The sequence below is a fragment of the Mastomys coucha genome, unplaced genomic scaffold, assembly GCF_008632895.1.
Source record: "Mastomys coucha isolate ucsf_1 unplaced genomic scaffold, UCSF_Mcou_1 pScaffold5, whole genome shotgun sequence".
NCBI lineage: Eukaryota > Metazoa > Chordata > Mammalia > Rodentia > Muridae > Mastomys > Mastomys coucha.
In genome coordinates, this window is record NW_022196911.1 from 44,681,701 (window position 1) to 44,701,660 (window position 19,960).

General features: G+C 52.0%; 1 protein-coding gene across 2 annotated transcripts in view; it reads left to right on the forward strand.

The window, feature by feature from the left end:
• The first annotated feature begins 315 nt into the window (after window positions 1–315).
• The window catches only part of Flt4 (fms related tyrosine kinase 4), a 41,927-nt gene continuing 22,282 nt past the window's right edge, over window positions 316–19,960 (forward strand). For both annotated transcript variants that reach the window (XM_031354358.1, XM_031354360.1), the window contains exons 1-8: window positions 316–452; window positions 15,277–15,373; window positions 15,862–16,106; window positions 16,342–16,454; window positions 16,545–16,710; window positions 16,906–17,045; window positions 17,312–17,480; window positions 17,764–17,881. In XM_031354358.1, coding sequence (XP_031210218.1) covers window positions 395–452; window positions 15,277–15,373; window positions 15,862–16,106; window positions 16,342–16,454; window positions 16,545–16,710; window positions 16,906–17,045; window positions 17,312–17,480; window positions 17,764–17,881 — 1,106 coding nt within the window. In that variant the 5' untranslated portion in view covers window positions 316–394. The remainder of the gene's footprint in view (window positions 453–15,276; window positions 15,374–15,861; window positions 16,107–16,341; window positions 16,455–16,544; window positions 16,711–16,905; window positions 17,046–17,311; window positions 17,481–17,763; window positions 17,882–19,960) is intronic.

Sequence of the window (19,960 nt, forward strand, 5' to 3'; positions counted from 1 at the left end):
AAAACGCCACTACTCCGTTTTGTTCATTCCCCTGGCCCCACAACGCGCAGGGGGTACAGGGCAGTCACCTGCGCTCCTCGCCCACCCGCAGTGGCCCTGGAGTTTGTGCTTGGTGTCCGCTACTTTGGAACTGGGAGCCCTTGACATACGCCAAGTGGGCGCTCTCCCTAACCCAGGCTGGATTCTCCTGGGCAAGCTGGAAGGGGCAGAGAGGGGAGGCGAGGGGCGGGCTGAGGCTACGGTGACCCTCCTCCCCCGGAGCCCCGCCCCGTGCAGTCTCGGCTCCGCCCCGGGCCGCTGACCAGTCCGCGCTCCGCCAGCGCCTCGGCGCGCGCTCTCACTCCCAGCCCAGAGCTGCGGCCGCGCAGGTCCCACCCGCGCCCAGGGGCCGGAGATGCAGCCGGGCGCTGCGCTGAACCTGCGCCTGTGGCTCTGCCTCGGACTCCTCCAAGGTGAGCCCCCCGGCCACAGCCCAACCCCTGGTCCCCGCTTAACCACCCGGGGCCCGCTGCGCACCAGGGGCCAGTGGTGAGACCGCACCGACGGGGCGGGCGGAGGGACGGGGCAGTTTGGGAACCTGGGTAGGAGGATGCCCGCTGGAACCAGGGAAGTCGGGGGAACCGGGGGCACCGGGGGCTAGGGACCAGGACCGCGGGGAGCAGGAAAGAACGGGTAGGGACTACAGCCGGGTCACGAACAAGGTGGCGGGGCTACAACCAGGTCCCAGTCTTAAGTCTACGGTCCGGAGTAAAATGCATCCTTAGCCTGGATCCTTCAGGTCCTTATTCAGTCCCCAGGAAGTCCAGGGCTCGCCGCCTCTGGGTCCCGATCCTCCAGCGTGAATCATTTCCCCATTGATCCAAACCGGACCCCGCACTTGGGTGCGCACTTCCGACGCCTTGCGTCTGCACTGGTGATCCGTAACCCGAGGTCCCCCAGAGGGCGCTCCAGACGGGCGTCTACCTTCTCCTGGGCTAGGACTGAGGACTTGGGACAACCCACCCCTCACCCCACTGCAGGAACCCGACACTAAGTGATCCTAGATTAAAGTTGAAACCTAAGCCGAATCTTGAGTTCCTAGTTCCAGACTGATCCACGTAGACGTGAAGGGCCAAGGAGTCCTGGGATTTGAGGGGATCTCTGTATTAGAAAGGAGAGAAGTTTTGAATCACAAAGCAGAGGCTGCAAGGAGAGCCTTGGAAACAGGGAACGGCAGGTTCAAGTTTGTGTTGAGAGCTTGGCTCTGCGGTGCTGAAGAGTTCTGGAAGCCAAGGCACTGTGTGGAGAGGCCAGGAAGGAAGCACTGGGGATAAGGGAGGGATGAGACGGGCATCCGCTCAGGATCCGCTGTCCCTGGAAATCCAGGGTGACGGGGTCATCACAGAGTCCCTGATGCTTGACGGAGACGTGCTGAAAGACCTCAGAGAGAGAGAAACCTGCATGTTTGTATGCCGTAGAAATTGACTTTGCGTGTTTCATCTTTTATTCCCACAGAGTATGAAACCTTTTTTTATATAAGAGGGAACCGTGTAACCTCCCACGGTCCTCAGGAGCTGGCAGGAAGGGAGCTAATTAATGCAAGTTTTGGTATTGGAGCCTAGCTCTCAGCTCACACCCTGTACTCGTCAGACAGGGAAGCTGAGCGAGATGGGATTGAATCTTTGTGTAGACACGGGAGGATGACTGTTTCTTGCTCCACTGCCCCCAACCCTGGATGACACTTGCTTCTCGCAAGTGTTCGGGATGTTTGTTAAGCGACTGAATGTGTGGGAGAAGTAAACAGGGCTCTAGCTGGACAAGATGGATGAGGAATGAGACTTCCCTGGACCCAGGAGACCTCCCACATTCAGCCAAGAAAGGTATCTGAGGCTCCAGGAGGTTACTCCAGGAGGTTATGTTGGCTGGAATGTAAGCTGTGCAAATTCTTCCCCCTCCCCATGGCTAGAATCCTGGGGTAGGCGATCTGAAAAGAAGACAGGTGCGTTGCAGAGATGTGAGGAGCAGCAGAAGTCTGTAGAAAGGGAGGTGTTTCCTGAAGTAAGCACCCATGACCACATGGGCTGTGAAGGGAAAGAGGAGATAGTTTGATAGGGTGCCCTAGCGTGGGTGGGGATGTAGGGAGTGGTGGGGCTGCCAATGTAAATAGAGACCAAACCTCCCTGAGCCCTGTGCCTGGTCCCACTCACTCCTGGGTGAAAGATGATCCCGGAGCTCCCAGCCTGGTAGGGGATGCTACCACAGGAACATAGACCCCTAAGTCCAGAGGATGAGATGTATAGCTCCGCTGCAGGGTATAGAAAGAAAACCCCCTAAGAGCAGGCAACCAGGAATAGGAGACCTGTGTGAAGCCTGGGAACCCTAAAATGAAGCCCTCGAAGGCAACAGGCTCACACTATGGTCTTAGCTGTGCCCCGAAGTCCTTAAGGTATGTCCTGAGATCTCCTTTCCCCATTGAGCACTAGTGTTCCTGCATGTGTTCAGTGGGCAGGTGGGTAGGCACCGAGGGGCTTCTTGGACTTAGACTGGACTTCAGTGCTTGGTGTTCTGATCTAGTTCTATAATCTGACCCCAGCAGGGTCCCTGTAGAAAAGGGCAGATGACAGCTTCAAGAAACTCTGTCTCAGGACTTTAGTCTGGAGGGAAGCTAGCCCGTGACACAGAGGGAACTGCTGGCTTCACCTAAAGATGATGGCCTGCTTTGCCACAGTCTACATCAAATATGGCCACCTAGCTCTCTGATATTCCTGCTCTTAGGGATGATCCAGGTCCAGGACAATGGGATCTAGCGGTTTCTGTGGCTTTCTGGTTCTAGCTCAGAGCTCTGGGGACTCAAATGTAAGTGTCTCTCAGAAGCAGTATAGCAAAAGGGCCCCTGATCCCTCATCAAAGCCAGGCCTGGGACAGTGTGGTGAGCAGTCTGGCAAACTTCCCAGCGTGTCAGGGAAAGAGACTGTGGCTCTGTGCAGCTACAGCCGCACACACACATCACCTGCTCAGGATGGCAGGAAGGACAGGGGCATGACCCCATCCTGCAGGGGTTTTCCAAGTGCCAGACTGATGTGGCATTGGCTTTCTGTAGCATGGGGATGAATGTGCTCAGAGACACCCAGCTACTGCCTGTGGGCTGCACAGGAAGCCAGTTGTTACCTCCATCTAGGGCAGTGGTTCTCAACCTTCCTAACACTGCGACCCTGTACTGCAGTTTCTCATGTTGTGGTGACACGCACATACCCCCAACCATAAAATTATTTTAGTTACTATTTCATAAACTGTTACTTTTGTGAATTGTAATGTAAATATCTGATATGCAGATGGTCTTAGGCAACCCTTGTCAGTCGTTGGAGACCCCCCACCATCAAAGGGGTTACAGCCCACAGGTGGGGAACCACTGATCTAGTGGCTTCTAGAAGGAGTCTGCAGAATGTCAGTGAAGGTATTATGAGCAGAGTGAGGAGCTCCTCACGTGAGGCCCAGAGACAGGACTGCCCAGATGAAGACAAGTGAATGGTCAAATGAGATTAGTTAGATCTTGGGGGTGGTTGGCTAGGGAGTGACAGAAGAGCTGGCAGGAGTGACGTAGATGGCTATCCAGGTGAAGCAAGGACCTACAAGTAAATTGGACATTGGGAAGTAGGCAGAGGAAGCTTTGCTCCAGGATTCTGGCTTAAGCAAACAGGTGGATGATAAGGTCATCCACCTGGGGAGGACCCCAGGAAGAGGAACTAGTGTGGAGAAGCATGATCTCCAGATGTTACATATCAAGTGGACTCTCTTGAAGATCCCAGTTCATGCAACCAGGTCAGATAAGGACCAGATAAGGAAGTGGGGAAACCGGAGGGCGACCACAGAGGAGCGAAGGAAGAAAGTTCTCTGTGTCTAGTTTAAGGTTTGGTGTTTTCCTCTATCGCTCAGTTGTCTCTCCGCCAGGGCTTGGCTTTCACCCCACAGCTTTTGGGAAGCTCCTGGGAGTGAAGGGCGGTGGGGAGATGTACCCAAAGATCCTCTTGCACTCTGTCCGGACATCTCTGATAGAGAAGCAGCCAGCATGTCCCAGCCGGAGCCAGGGATTGCTGAGTTTCAGTCCTTTTCAGACACTGGCTTCCTCTGGGATCTCAGTTTTCCGGTCACACTGAGGGGACACGTCTGGGAGCAGGAAGGTGCAGGCATTCATTGCTGGAGGAGGCTTGGAGGCTCAGAGCTCATGCCCTGCCCCACTGGGCGGTGCCAATAGCAGTCACGCCTCCCCTGCCCTTGCTCCTCAGCCTGCAACCCTGTACCCTGGGCAGGCATGGGTCCTGGTGGCAAGTGGGGGAGCCCCCTGCCACGCGGACAGCAAGGTCAGCAGGGGTTCATGGGAAAGGACTTGTCGGCCACAAAAGAGGACATCCTGCCTGCATTTCCCTCTTCCTGAGGCAGGAGCTGGTGGCCCCGATTTAGCAGCGCTGGGGGGCCACCTCTGAGCCAGCTGGACTGTGTGATAAAGTGGCTTGTCCTGCCAGCCGATGAGCAGAGCCCTAGTCCCAGGGGTGTCCAGGGCAACTGGCTGGCACGGCTGGTGAAACCACAGCCATCCCAGTGCTGGGAACTCAGCACGTGCTATGGTCCCCTCCATCATCTCCAGCACTCCAACAAAGTATAGAGGCAGCCTGTACTCCCAACCTCATGCCTGACTCTTGATGTCCAGCACCTTCCAGATGTTTGCCATGGTGCTTCCTCAAAGAACCTCTCTGAAACACAGATCTGAATCTCCTAGAAACCCCAAAACATAAGCTATGGGAGCAGACCCTTCCTTCTGGAATCCAAGGGCATCCCAGCCTGCACCCACCGAGCCCCACAAGTCCCAGTTTGCATCCACTTAGTCTCACAGGCCCCCCTAACCCTGTAGTCTCCCAGCCTACACCTATTGTGTTCCTAACCCAGGACTGAGCCTTTCCTGCTTCAGATAGGCCCCTGGAGGATTAGAGAGTCCACCAGGGTGGGTGGTCTCATTCCCATCCACTGTGTGCCCAGGGGTATAGATTCCAGGCTTCCAGGAGGCCTTAGGAAGAGCCTGGAGTACCAAGTTCAAAGCTTTCCTACGTGAGGCTCATATATTTTAAGTTACATCCCCAAAAGCACACATAAGTGCACACATGCACACACTCACACACATATACACACACACACTTGGTGTGTCTAGGAGTGAGCTATACAAACTCAGTGTAAAATGATTCATCAAATTGCTTCACGTCAGAGCCCATGGAGAGCTTACTCTCGTGATGTAGGCATCATTGTGCCCATTTTGGAGATTTGGAAATTAAGGCTAAAAGAGCAAAGTGGCTCACTAGATGGTAGATGCCAGGGTGATTTGGCTATAATGAGAAAATAACAGGTGTCTGTTCCAAGATGACATGGAGACCAAAGAGATAAAGGGCAAGTGGGGCACTTAGGATAGCAGTGGGGAGGAGGGCAGGTGGACCCATTAGACATTGTCACCTTGATGTCCCCAGCATGACCCAAACAGTGGTGGGTATTATATTTCCCCCAGGTCTAGCTCTGACCTAAGGTGCACACCTCAGTGAACAGTATCTTCACTTTGCAAGGTGCCAATTCCTTTCCCTCTGCAGATGCTTACAAAATATGTATTGTTCCCCCAAAGCCAGCCAGGGGGAAATCATTTGAAAAAATCCAGTTTGTTTCACAGGAACACTCTGAGGCTTCCACAATGAAAAAAAAAAAAAATGGAAAGTTCCCAATCTTAAACTAAGGAATTTTAAGACTGAAAAACCACACTTTCCAAGAAGCTGCAAACAAATATGGGGGGACTTGGGGTCCTGTGAAGGAAGCCTCAGTGGGGATGAGACACTGGGCCAACACCTCAAAGTAGAGGAAGAGACTGTCACACAAAGATGACACAGGGAAAACACCATCTCCAGGGCTGGAGAGGGACAGTATGGGTGACCGGGAAGCCAAGAGCACCCATTTTGCACTCGAGCAGTAGTAAGGCACATGGTCATTTCATCCAGAGAGGGAGTTGTGTTCCAGCAAGATCCCCCTGGCTCCTGGGCAGATGGGAAGATGCTGGTCCAGAGCTGATACCCTGAGCTAGTCCAGACAACCTAGTGGACAGGAGGGAGAATAGAGAATAGAGAGAATATAATGTATCTGAACTCCGGGTACGAAATTCAGTGTCAACGTGACAAGGAGAGGAGGGACTGGACCTAGAGTTCCTGTCACTCTATCCTTTTTGCCGTCTTCCTGGGTGAGCAACTCAATCCACAAAGCCTATCTCAGCTCTGAGAATGGGTGTGATACAGAGACCTGTTAGCTGTGGGAGATGAGCATGGTTACCAACAACTGGTGGAACGAGTGCCTAAGCTGAGGGAGGATAAGCAGGAGAAAGCCGGCTTTGTTTCATAAACTGCAGCCATGCAAGCAATAATGACATCCATGAAGGTTGACATCACCTTGACCCCAAAGGCAATCTGTTACTAGCTATGAAATTTCAGGCAAGTTCCTCAGTTTCCCCTCTCCACAATGGTAATGACAGTACCTAACTGGCAGGGTGAGCATATAAATGGGAGTAGGGTGTGTGAGCAGCGTGGTGCCGCCTGGGTGCACAGAAAGTGCTAGATACGCATTTGCTTTTATTGTTGTAACAGGATGTATCGGCATAAGCAGAATTTGGGGGGTCAAAGTGTGTGAACATTTTTTATTATTGCTGCGTGAGCCGCTGCTTCTCCACATCCTTGCCAACCCGAGGAAGTGCGTGTTTTCAATTCTTGTTCATCAGATGAGTGGACGCTTGTGTATTCCCAGGCTCCTGTCTGTCCTTTTGATGTCAGACGTGGTCTGGGTCTGAGGTCTGAGGGTCCCACCAGGACAGAAATGCAGGAGAGCAGTTGAGGAAGATCAAGGAGCACAAAACAGGGGTGAAGCCCCCGAGATATGCTGCTGTTCAGAGGAGATGGGGCCTGGGCCTTTTTCTATGACTTCATCACCCACATCATTCTCTCTCTCTCTCTTTTCCATATACCTGATTTTCAAAGATACATGTGGGTCGATCATTTCCTAATAGGTCTACAAACCCCAGATCAGCTCACAAAAACATTCTCCCTAGTCCCCATAGAGCAAGGCTGTCCCTGACCCCCTCCCTGCATGCTCTGACTCACCACAGAATGACTGGCTGGCAAAGCAGCCACTGCCAAGTACTCAGCAGGACTATATAGTAGCCATGAGTCAGCCACTATGTATTCTAAACTTGTGGTGGTTCTGGGAATGCATTGAGGTATTTGTGGCCTGCCACTCATAGTTATCTTGGGAGGAATCTGCACCTCACAATGGGACAATATGGAGCTTAGAGGGGGGGAGAATGAAATCTGGTCCAGGCTGTTGTGGTGAAGAACCAGCCAGCTCCAAGCATCCCCCCCTCACCGGGGCAACATCATCTACCCCTGGCAGCTTCTGTCCTACAGGTGGGAAATGGGACCCTAATGGCAACTTGACCCTTGAGCTCAGAAGCACAGAATGTCCGCCAGCTCAGGACTCGAGGATAGAACACTCCCGCCATCTCCCTGCTAAGTGTCCTTGTCTCGTAGCAAGGGGTGCCCTCAGAGCAGTGCTCTAGAACCTGAGCTCAACCCAGCCAGCTTTGTCCCCTTACGTTCCACCACAGCTTGTCTGTAGTCTGTAGCCTGGCTATCTTTGTCCTCCTGTACACAGCTGCCTAGAGAGTTCATGTTGCTTTAACACAGGCAAGCTTGTTTTCCAAGTTAGCCCAGGGACAGAGCTCCTGACAGCATTCCATGTCAGTCATACTGGACCTGGGGACCTAGAGTTGAGCTACTAACACCGAAACTCTAGGCACTATCACATGACACAAGCCATCCTTAAGCAGCAGCAGGTCCTGGCTGGGCTGCAACTGTCACTTTAAGCCTCACTTTCAGAACAGCTACACCGGTCTTGGAGCAGCAGTAATTCTCCAGGTGTAGACGAGACAGACAAAGGACATTGCCTGAAGCCAGGCAAGGGATGGGCCAGCCTGATGTGCCCAGCCAGACTGTGGAGAAATGCAACCTTTCAGGAAACAGAGCCAGACTGAGGACTTCCACAGCTCCAGATGGCTTATGGGAGCCAAGGATGGGGCCCTGAAGCACCAGTGTCCCTCTGTGCTTAGAAGTGGGCTAAAGGCCATGGAGGCTGCTGGGCACTGAATAAGACAAGTGCTCAGAGTGACAGGAAAGAGTAGAGAGACATTAGGACGAGAGTGATGAAGAGCAGCAAAGGTGTGCCTGATGGTTGGGACCTTACTCCATTGTGCCTTGGCCCATCCCAGAACACCTCCAGCCTGACCTTCAAAGAAGACCAAGACTTTTAACCCTCTGGAGTTCTAGCATAGCTCCTGGATGCATTTATCAAGGAGATGACCATCCCCTCCCTTAGTCCCAGACTTCTCTGTCTTATATCTCTTCCTATAGACATCCTTCATATTTTTTTTTCCATTCTCTCTCTGGGCCCACCTAGGTAGGACTAAGGGATACACCCCACCCAGGAACATCCACAGCAGAGAAAGACCCCTCACTGTCTCTCAGATGCTCTTGTGTTAGGTTGAGTCTTCCCTGTTTCTCCGAGAAGATGCTTTTGAAAATGGCTTGGCTGGGTATGGTGGTACATGCCTGTGATCCCAGAACCTGGGAGGCTGAGGCAAGAGGATAAAGAATTTAAGGCTAGGCTTGGCTACACGAAACCCTGTCTGAAAAGGAAAGGAGGGGGAATGGTCATCCCTTTAAGGGCATTTGCTAGCTGTAAACTGGGCTGTCAAACTAAATGAATAGATGAACAGGAAGCAGAAGAGGAGTGAGGGAGGAAGCTTGCAGCTCAGGACCACATGGCTTCCTGCATAGGCTTTCCCATCTGAGGGGGTCCCTAATGCTTTAAATGAGAGATTCAGAGGAGGGACAGACACAGTTTCTGGCCTGAGCATCTTTGCCTACTGCCTCAGGCTCCAAAGCAGGGATGGGTCTAGGCTCAGATAGACTTGGGCTGCCCTAAAACTGCTACCTGCTGCCTCTGTTTCCTCATCACTGACTGAACTGAGGATCCTGCCCTCCCTCTGAGGCTCTTGTGATTTCTAAGTGAGATGCTGTTGACTTGGCCGGTGCTCAGCCCTTCATCTGCCAAAAGTCTTCCATATACCACCTGCTTGGTCCACAGCTAGATGCCAGCTTTGCCCTGGGAGTGGCTGCACTGCAGTCTCTTGAGCCTGACACCAGGGTCTCCATGACTCAAGGCTAGAAGGTGCCCCCAGGACTGCTGACAGCACAGAGAAGAGGAGGTGTGCGCTCTGGCCTTGCTGACCCCAGCCTGGCGCCTGCCTCTACTGCTCTGCCACAACCTTGGGGGCCAGGGCTCTGCTGGCCCCGGGGAGGAAGAAGTCAATTCCCGAGTCAGGAACAGGAAGGCAGGGGGAGCGCGGCAGAGGCCAGGATGACAGCGCTTCCTGCTTCGGGAAAGGAAGGACAGCAGAGACAGACAAGAGCCAGGCAGGAAGGATGCACCCTTTGCAGGGTTGCATGTGGGGGTTGGGCAGTCCCAGCAGACCTCTGAGCCTCTGAGCACAGCAGACTTCAGGCCCAAATGGGTCCAGATGCTGAGTAATCTCAAGTAATTCTCCTGATCCTTCAAACCGGGAAGCATCTTTTGCGATGGAGCAAGGTGTTACTTAGTTCCAGGCTAAATGAATACAATGTGATCTGTTTAGCCATCTTTCCATTCATCCATTCATCCTTCCAACTATGCCTTTCAATTCATCTGCCTATCCTTCCACTCACCAGTTTACCCACACATCTATTTCCACAACGAACTGTTTTTTATCTATATACCACCATCCAACCATCCATCTCTCCTCACCTCAGCCTATCTATTCATCCACTTGTCCTATTATTCATACATCCTTCCACCCACCCATCTATTCAGCATGTATCTATTATACCAGGTACTGAACTAGGCATCCAGGCATAGAAAAGAGAATTCACGTGGTCCTTACCCATTGAAACTTATGGCTAGTGGAGCAGGACAAAGGAAGACAGGGACAAGCAAACATTTACAATGCCCCACAGCAAACATGAGGCTGACATGGAGCCTGAAGAAGGAACTTGGGTTTTGTAAGAGTGAGGAGGTCACACCTAAGCTATGGCCTGGAGATACACAAAGCATGAAGAGAAAACTTGCATAGATGACAGATATGGCTGTAAAGTGGGAATGAATGTGGCACACTGCTAAGCAAGGCACTGGCTGGAGGATGTGGATGTGCGGTCGGAATGGACCATGAGTGTGTGCAAAGGTGAGCAGACACCAGGTCTCTGGCAGGAATTTTCCCAGAAAGTTAGTACAAAGTCACAGAAAAAGATTCAAGTACACATGTGATATGACGTAGTTGTGAGACGCACATGTATATATCATATATATATGATAGAAGTATATATTATAAAGCATATTTTATGTTATATCTATATATGTGATTTTTACATCTTTGGGTGCTTCGCCTGCATGAATCTGTGCACTACTTGCATGCTTGGTGCCCACAGAAGCTAAAACATATCAGATCTCCTAGAATTGGAGTTTCAGATGGTTGTGACCCACCGTGTGGATGCTAGGAATCAAACCAAGTCCTCTGGAAGAGTAGGCAGTGTTCTCTTAGTCACTGAGCATTTCTCTACCCTCTCACTCTCTATGTGTGTGTGTGTGTGTGTGTGTGTGTGTGTGTGTGTGTGTGTGTGTGTGTCTTTTAATAACAAATGCATGGAGGAAAACTTGAGGAAGAAAAAAGCATGCCCAGGATGCCATTTGCAGGGGGTGGAGAATAAGTGTAGCTAGTAGGACCTCAGAGGTGAGCACCAACCAAATATGGAATACATGGGACCTACCAGGCATTATGATATACAGCCTAGAGAGAAGAAGTGGCCATTCATGGTGCTCCCATTTGGAGACACTGTGACTCTAGAAGAAGCCTTTGGTGGGGATAAAGGAGTCTAGGTCTGGCTTTACATGAAGAACATGAAAGTTGGGGTGTTTGCAGAGCTAAATCCACTGTGCATCTGGACTCCTTTAGCTGAGTTGAGAGAAGTGGTCTGAGCTGAAGATACAGATTTTTTTTTTAAATTAGCTGTACCTTTAGAAGATAGAGCATAGGGAAAGGAAAGGAACAGGAACAGGCAGTAGTAGGCAGAGAAGAGTAAAGAAGACAAGGAAAGAGTGAGGTCACAGGAGCAGGCAAGCATGCTGGGTGCCAGTGTATCTGTGGTGGGCTGCACTCCAGAAGTACACAAGAGGCTCTGAGAGGGCCACTGGGGGAATATAAAAAGAAACAGGAGCCAGAAGCAAGTGGAGAATTGCTTTGCTGGATTTCTTGTATGAAGATGGGAGGATTTCCCATAAAGACTGGCCATCAGAAGAGAAATGAATTGTGTGAGATTTGGGTCTAGGGCATTAGAGTTTGGAGCACAGTGGTGAGCTTACTTTGAGAGCAGGTATGGAGAGGCTGGCATGGGCTTCAGATGAAGGACAGTAAAGCATCCCATCTCGTGTCTTACTTGTGAACGCTGAGAGCTGAGGAGGAAGAAAAGAACATTCTGAGCCATATTAACGAGGACCACTCAGTTTGCAAGAAGCAAAACCCACGGAACATGGCCAGTATGAAGGAAGGGCTTGGTGAAGCAAGGTTGAGCTTCTCCGGCAAGGACAATCCATGTGACAGGCTGTGGGTCTCCACTGCATCTGGACAAGGGCAGAGCCAGGAGAAGACACAGGGCGGTGGATATTTTTGATGAAGGTGACAAATTTATCAGTGGTGGATAAGGACACCTGAGTAAGAAAAAAAAAAGGAAGAAGGAAAAGGAAGGAAACAAAAAGTAACAGGCATCCAGGGATGGTACGATTTCGAGTGGTGATCACATCCAGGGTGTGCCCCTGGAAGCCAGTGGCTGGGGGGGAGAGGAGGAGAGGATTCAGAGTTGAGGGAGAGGGAGTCATCCTGTGGATGTTGAAGTCATGGAGAATGGCATGAATTGGGGTGGGGAGGAGGATGGTGAGCCAGGAGCTATAGTCAGCAGAGAATGAAAGGAAGTGAGCATGCGAGAAGCTGATGACAGCTTTAGTGGGGGGAGAACGTTGTGCCATCAAAAGCAAGAGCCTCCAGGGATTGCTATAGGGAGGGGAAGTGGCAGAAAGGCATTCTCCATCTGGGATATGGGGTGGGTTGGAGAACTCAGCAGAGGAAGACATGTCCTCAGTCAGGTTTCATATAAGCAAGAGAAAACAGGATGGATAGTCTTAATTAGGATGAATTCCTACTCTGTGGATACAGTGTGGATAGGAAAGAAGCTCTATGGGCTCATTTGCTTCCATCCATCTGTCTTCCCACCCTCTCCCCTTCACCCATCCATTCAACCACCCACATCATCATGGATGGACCTCATCTATTGATCAGCTCAATCTCCCATCCATCCCATTTATTCACCGGATGGTCCATCATCTGTCTCATCCTCTTTTCATCTGTTATCCACCAGCCACTCTGACATCCATCTTCTGGATCTTTGTTGTGCATCTCCTATTTGGAGTTTAGAAAAATGAAAGCCTCAATTAAAGCTAATTAGTGTTCTAACAGCAGGATCCCTGAGAAGGACAAGGCGGAAGCCTGTGTGATGGTGATTGCTCCCTAGGGAAGGGATATATTGAACTAGACTAAAGAGGGATATCCCCAGAAGGGAAGGAAATGGGAATGTCGCAGACTGCAGGACAGACTAGCTGTGATGCCCTGTGCCTCTTAGGAGCTAAAGCCAGAGAGACAAGGAGCAGCCAGCAGGTGGGCTGCCCCTCCACTGTATTGTAGAAGCAAAAGAGCCACCAAAGAAAACTGGGCTGCCAATTGCCACAGCTCTGCCATTGGCCGTTGCCAGGGTGCACACAGATGTACACTCCCAACATCACTGGGGGAATGCCCTCTCTCCTAGATAGGACCAAGGTAGATGGCCAATGGCCATTGTAGCTCTCTTCATATGCCACATGCCACACTCACCCTGACCTCACCTCCCAAAAGTCATGACCCACACCCATCACATCACCTCCTTCTGTAGCTTGGATTATAGAACACCGTCCACCCAATCACCTACATGTTTACCCAGCTGTCTACCTAGCTGCCTTATTCATTTCTTCAGTGTTTAGCAGGGTGTGGGGAGGGGAACCCTACTTTTACTTCAAGGTAGCTGCTTGGCAGTGATGGCACACCCTTTTAATCCCAGCAGTCAGGAATCAGAATCAGGCGGATCTCTGAGTTTGAGGCCAGCCTGGTCTACAGAGCGAGTTCCAGGATAGCCAGAGCTCTGCAGAGAAACTCTGCCTTAGGAAAAAAAAACAAAGCCTAGCTCCATAGAAGCCAGGACTCCTCTTGGGAGTCCTTCTTCCCTGATTTTCCTGGAGCCGAGCCTTCTGCAAGCTCCCTCTCCCAACAGTAGACATCTCCTCAGACATGCGCAGGAGGTCAGTTCCCACTCCTTTAGAAAGCAGTCTGCAGACACTTCTCACCTCAGAACCTCAGAAGGAGCTGTGTCCCATGGCCAGTGCTGCTGACCTGGGCACCAAGACCTAAGTATAAAAGGGAGACCGTGGCAGCAGTCAGAGCGGCTATCTAGGCAAGCAGCTACTTCCTAGGCCAGTACCTTGGTCCAGCTGAGGCCTCAGTTTCACTGACTGAACCATGGGACTACATACTTAATAAGGTCCCAGGCAAGTTTTTATGGGAGGTGATAGGGATGAAAGAGGGGAAATAGTTACAAATTGTAACCAGAAGGTAGAGACCGGTGGGTATTGACTGATGGCCATGTTGTCTGCATGACGCTAAAATGAGACTATGGTATGTGGAGTGTGTTTTCCTGGCACCATACCACTCAGTCAGGTGGCTTGTGATCAGGGTCCATAGAACCATGCATAGTGGGATACTCTAGGCTCTGCCCTTCTACCCCCCACTGGCCAGTGACCAAAGCAGTCTGAGTTATCCAAACCCCAAGGGCCTAAAAGACTGAACAAGGCTAGGGGCAGGAGAGTCGTCTGTGACCACCACCCCAGGAGGACAGAGACTGGTTGGGGGGGAGGGACAGGACACATCCCTGGGCCTCCAGCCACACAGTCCTCCCTTCCTGTTGTGTCAGGATGATCCTGGCAGGATGCATCTGCCGAAGTTCCAGGCCTCCCCCAGGCCATGCTCCCAGTTACCCCCATCAGGATTCCACCCTGTCAAGTGCACACATATGCAATTGAGAACGTGTCAGAGACGTGCCATCAGACACACTTGTACAACGCAGCTAAAGCAGTACACATGACTCAAAGCACACATGCATTACCTGCACACTGAGATACAAACAGATGTGTTTACACTTGTCCACACATGCAGACACACACATATGCACGTGTATGTACACACCCTCCTGGGAGATGGACGGTGGGTACAGAACTATGTGAGCCACAGAGCCCCGTAGGGCAGAAAGGGCTTACCTAGTCAGCCTTGTCAAGGGAGGCTAATGGTGAGTTCACCAGCTCAAGCAGGTTCATTTGTGCGCCTGGGGAGAAGCACCATGAGAAGGCCTTAAAGTATGGAAGAGACCTGGGCAGGCAGAACCCAAAGGGGGCTCAGGCAATCTGGGCAGAGAGAGGAGAAGCTTTCAGAGCCTAGAAACTATGAAGACAGGAACTGTCAGGGACCTAGGAGAAGGCAAGGTCGAGTACAGGTCTAGGATACATGAACCCATCATAAGCAGTAGGTATAAATGTGGGATTCAGGAGGGAGGGGATCTACGGACAGAGCTCTGAGCACTCCACACTCTAAATCTTTTCCCCAGTCCCCCACAACCCCCATTCCATATGAGTAAACCTGGAGGCTCCTCCTCTTCCTGCTTCCTGCCAGCGGCTCAGCTCACTTAGGGGTCAAAGTTCAGGGAAGCAGTCAAGGTTAGTTGGGACTGGGTTCAGTCTGTGGGCAGCGATAGGGTGGTGGTGGGGATGGGTGGCCTTGGCCAGAGCAAGAAACAGTGTGTGGTGGAGACTGGTAGCGGTCATGAGACCTTTGTATTGATGCTGTAGCCAAACTGCCCGTGGAGAGACAAGGCTATGCAGACTGAAAGCCACTAGGCTGGCCCTGGCTTGAGGCAGCATCCCAGAAGATCCATCTGTGCCTGGACAGTGCAGGAGCTGTCGCGTGACCCCATGACATAGATCTTTAGTAACCGTGTCCTTCATTCACCCCAGGTCTGGCAAATGGCTACTCCATGACCCCTCCAACCCTGAACATCACAGAGGATTCATATGTGATTGACACCGGGGACAGCCTATCCATATCCTGCAGGTACTAGCTCCTCCCTACCTGGCAGTTGGTGAAAGCTGCCCAAGACTAGGACAAGAGGTGTCTGGCTGAAGAAGCAGAAGGTCACTCCTCCCCAGGACAGAGAGTCCTAGAGGCTGAGAGGGAGTCCTGGGGTGTGGTCTTCCAGAAGAGGTGCAGATAGACACCCTGCACCTACCTAGCCTTCCCTCTTCTCTTCTAGTCACCCACATCCATTCCCAGCCACCTGTCACTAGCCCCAGACCTCCCCACAGTAGCAGCTATTAGCTGAGACCTATATTATCAGCCTGCCCATTCACAGCCCCAAGAACCAGGCAGAGAGTCAAGGGCTCATGAGGTGGATCTGGGGAGTGTACTCCAGTCCCGGGTTACTCTTCCTTGGAAAGATATAAGGATGGGTGAAGCTCTTTGCCCTTGAGGGAGGCTCCTTGGAGGCTGTGGCCTTAGGTAAAATCCGGGTAGGAGAGAGCCTGACTTCTATTCTCTGCTAGGGGGCAGCACCCCCTTGAGTGGACCTGGCCAGGGGCCCAGGAGGTACTGGCCACAGGCGGGAAGGACAGTGAAGACACACGGGTTGTGCAAGACTGTGAAGGCACAGAAGCTAGGCCCTACTGCAAGGTGCTGCTGCTGGCCCAGACTCACGCCAACAACACGGGCAGCTACCGCTGCTACTACAAGTACATCAAGGCCCGGATCGAGGGCACCACAGCTGCCAGTACCTATGTGTTCGTAAGAGGTGAGGCCTGTCTCGGGCAGAGTCCTGGAGAGAGTACCTGGGGCCTTCACGCCACTTCCACCCTGCTGACACCAGGCTAGCAGGAGTGGATACGGGACCTTACTCTGCTCCACACAGAAGCAGTAGAACTTCACCACCCTGGCCCACAGGACTCCCTTATACTCCCCCCACCCCCAACCCTAGCTGGAGACTCCCTGAGCTGTTTCCTTACCCAGCTCCTATTCCATCTCCTCAGACTTTAAACAGCCTTTCATCAACAAAGCTGAAACGCTCCTGGTTAACAGGAAGGACTCGATGTGGGTGCCCTGCTTGGTGTCCATTCCCGGCCTCAACGTCACACTGCGCTTGGTACTATTCCCTTCCCTAGCCTGACCCCAGAACCCCACCCTCCTGCACCATCCTTGGGAAAGGCAGCTGACTGTCACTCTGTCCCTCCAGCAAGGCTCAGCACTGCTGCGACCTGATGGGAAGAAGGTGTTGTGGGACGACCGCCGGGGCATGTGGGTGCCCACTGAACGGTTGCACAGTATCTTGTTTCTGCAGTGTGAGACCATCTGGGGTGACCAGAACTTCTTCTCCAGTCCTTTCTTCCCGCACAACACAGGTAGGGGGCACTAGTTCTATCTCACCTAGTCACCACCACTCTCTGTACCCCCGAGAGGAACAGGGTAGACATAACCCCTCAGTGTACTAGTTCCCTGTCACGGGGCTGTTGGTGTCACGGATGGTCTTATCACCCACTGCTCTGCATGTACTATCCTATGAGGAGTTTGGGAGGTGACACTTTGTGTGTCACCAGGCAATGAGCTCTATGACATCCAGCTGTACCCCAAGAAGTCACTGGAGCTGTTGGTTGGAGAGAAGCTGGTTTTGAACTGTACCGTATGGGCTGAGTTCAACTCGGGTGTCACCTTCGACTGGGATTATCCTGGAAAGCAGGTAAGGTTGGCAGCTCTGCCAGGTTCCTTATTCCCACAGCCCTATCCTCATTATCACCCCTAGGAGTCACCATGTCCCTGATGCTCTGTGTGGAGGGGATACAAACTCAGGAACCCAAGTGATTGATGGGGAAGTTTTCTATCCCAAAGCAAACTCGGAAGCTGGGCATCCAGAGCTCCTTGTATTTGGGCAGGGGTGTGTGCTTTTGCTGGGTTAGGTCTGTCCCTGCCTGCCTGCTGACCCTGGGCTTCCCCTGGGTGCGGCAGGCAGAGCGGGCTAAGTGGGTACCTGAGCGGCGTTCCCAGCAGACCCACACAGAACTCTCCAGCATCCTGACCATCCACAATGTCAGCCAGAACGACCTGGGCCCCTATGTGTGTGAGGCCAACAATGGGATTCAGCAGTTCCGAGAAAGCACAGAGGTCATTGTGCATGGTATGACCTGGGAGGCTGAGGTCATTGTGCCCGGCATGGGATGGGATGGGTCCAGTATCGTGGAACCTGGAGAACAAGGGTCTTTATGCAGTGTGGGTCAGAGGTCATGATGCACCTGAACAGCAGGGGCCAGCCAAAAGGAAGGAAGGGCTCTGAGGGGAAGCCCTGCCCACCTCCTACCAGCTGGACAACAAGGCAAGCTCCAGTCTGCAGTGGGGGAGAGGCTGGGAAGGCCTGGTGGATGGCCAGCCCCAAGTTTACACTCATGTCTCCTGTTTGGCAGAAAAGCCCTTCATCAGTGTTGAGTGGCTCAAAGGACCTGTCCTGGAGGCCACAGCCGGTGACGAGCTGGTGAAACTGCCTGTGAAGCTAGCAGCTTATCCCCCACCAGAGTTCCAATGGTAACAGCCTGGGCCCCCTCCTCTTGCTGCCCTGCCACGCTTATCACAAGGGCTGACCAAAGAATGAAAAGGACAATGTCCTTCCCCCATCAGATCAGTAGCCCTGAATCTCAAAAGAGGATTTATCCCTGCCCATCAGGGCCTACATACCCTGAAACTCTGCTGGGACCCTCACTAAATAGAGCCCCTAAAAGGGATGAATGAATAGACTCAGCTAGGAGAAGCTCAGCCCAGGAGCAGCTAAACTGCAAAATGTTTTAAACACCAGATCTGGTATGTGGGGTGTGCTTGGCAGTATGGGGTCTTATATACCTGCTCCTTACATCCCCCCCCCCCGGCCTCTGCAAGGCTCTGCTAGCTGGATCTCCACACAGGGGACAAACTCAGGGCCTGCTCTGCAGTGGCTAGTTCTCTGGGCTCCCTTCTTAGAAGAGTTCTTCTCTAAGGACCTTGTGACCCACACATCTGAGATATCATAAGACTGATAAATTGTTATGGAGCCTGGCTCTGAGCTATGTGGTAGAGAGAGGCCTGTAGGAGACCTGAGAGTGGGGCTTTCCCAACTACAGAGTATGTCCAGGGCACAGAGAGGACCCTCGGCGATATACCTTCTGTATTCTCCCAAGAAAGTACAAAGCCTCAATCCTCCCTTACACTCTGAGCCACCCACTTGACTCAATCCTACTGCAGCTTCCATCTACATTGTACAGATAAGGAAATGGGCCAGAAGAGGGACAAGCGTTCCCACCTGAGCCCCGGGTCTCTTGGTAGGAATTCCTGTTTTGTCTCTTCCTGTCAACCCAGAGTAGCCCTGCCCTTCCAAGCTTGAGGCACCTCACACCTGGTAAAAAAGGTTTAGGTGGCAGGACAAGCAGAGGTGCCAAAGGTCCTCAGCCAGAACCCACTGGCCATAGGCTGGAAGCTGGCTCCTGGGAAGGCTCAGTTATTAATTAGCCTGTGTCTCCCCAAATCCTCCATCTAAGGTCATAGCTTTGAGGCATATGGCACCACATGGCATAGAATCAGAGCTCTAGAGGGAAGATCCTAGAATCACTGATGAAGCTAGCATAAATACAACTCTTAGAGTCACAGAGACCTCTGAGGCCAGCAGGACTGCGTCTGCTCTTGGCACAGGAACATATCTACCTTCACTGGCTCTACATGCGCTCATCACAGTCTCACAGGTGACCACTATTTAGGTGGCACCATGTTGAGATTACTCAAAGTCAATGAGTGGATGGTCTAGTGGACGGACAGTCAGGCTTGGTCTTTAGCCCAGTGGGCCCAGCAAGGTGCTGGCACTATTTCAGTGAGCCTTTGCAATTCCTACAGTTGTCAAATAAAGACACTGAGGCTTGGGACAGTTTTTACCTAAGAGATGTCCCTTTACAGGAGTCATAGCTTAGCCTATCCAGAAGGAAGCCCAGGCCTCAGGCTGCAGAAACAGTCCAGAGTATGAAGCATTTGCTTACGCTTGCAGCAGAGACCTAGAGTGACCACACATGCCCAGTGGGGTATTGTGTAAACAGGATATGGCAGTGAGTTGTTCCTGTCCTCACTGAGGCTCACAGTTCAGTGAGAGGATAGTCAACCAACAGATACTTGTATAAAGCCCAGTGTGCCAGATAGGAGTGTAGGTCCTGGGTTTGATCTAAAGGAAGGAAGGAAGAGAGTGATGGAGGAAGAGAAAGAGGGAGGAAGGGAGTTGGGGAAACAGTGGAACATAGCAGACAGGGCCAGATGACAACCTTTGAAGAGCCAGTACTCCAGCCCAAGTGCAGGAAGGAGAGAGCCATGCAAATTGTCATGAGCATTCAAACTAGGGTAAGAGTAAGACAGAAGCCCTGTGAAGGGTTCAGGTCTGGGGAGAACTCACTGCAGCTTCCAGAGGCAGGGTCAGAGAAGCAGGCAATTAACACTCGATGCGCTCAGCTGTTGCTATTCCTTCCCTCATCGATATACACTGAGAAGGAAGACAGGGCCCACTAAGGGTGTTGAAGTCAGTCTCTGATGCTGACACTCACCCAGCAGGTATGGAAGAACTTCACAGGATGAACTAGGAAACTGCCTTCCTAGTTC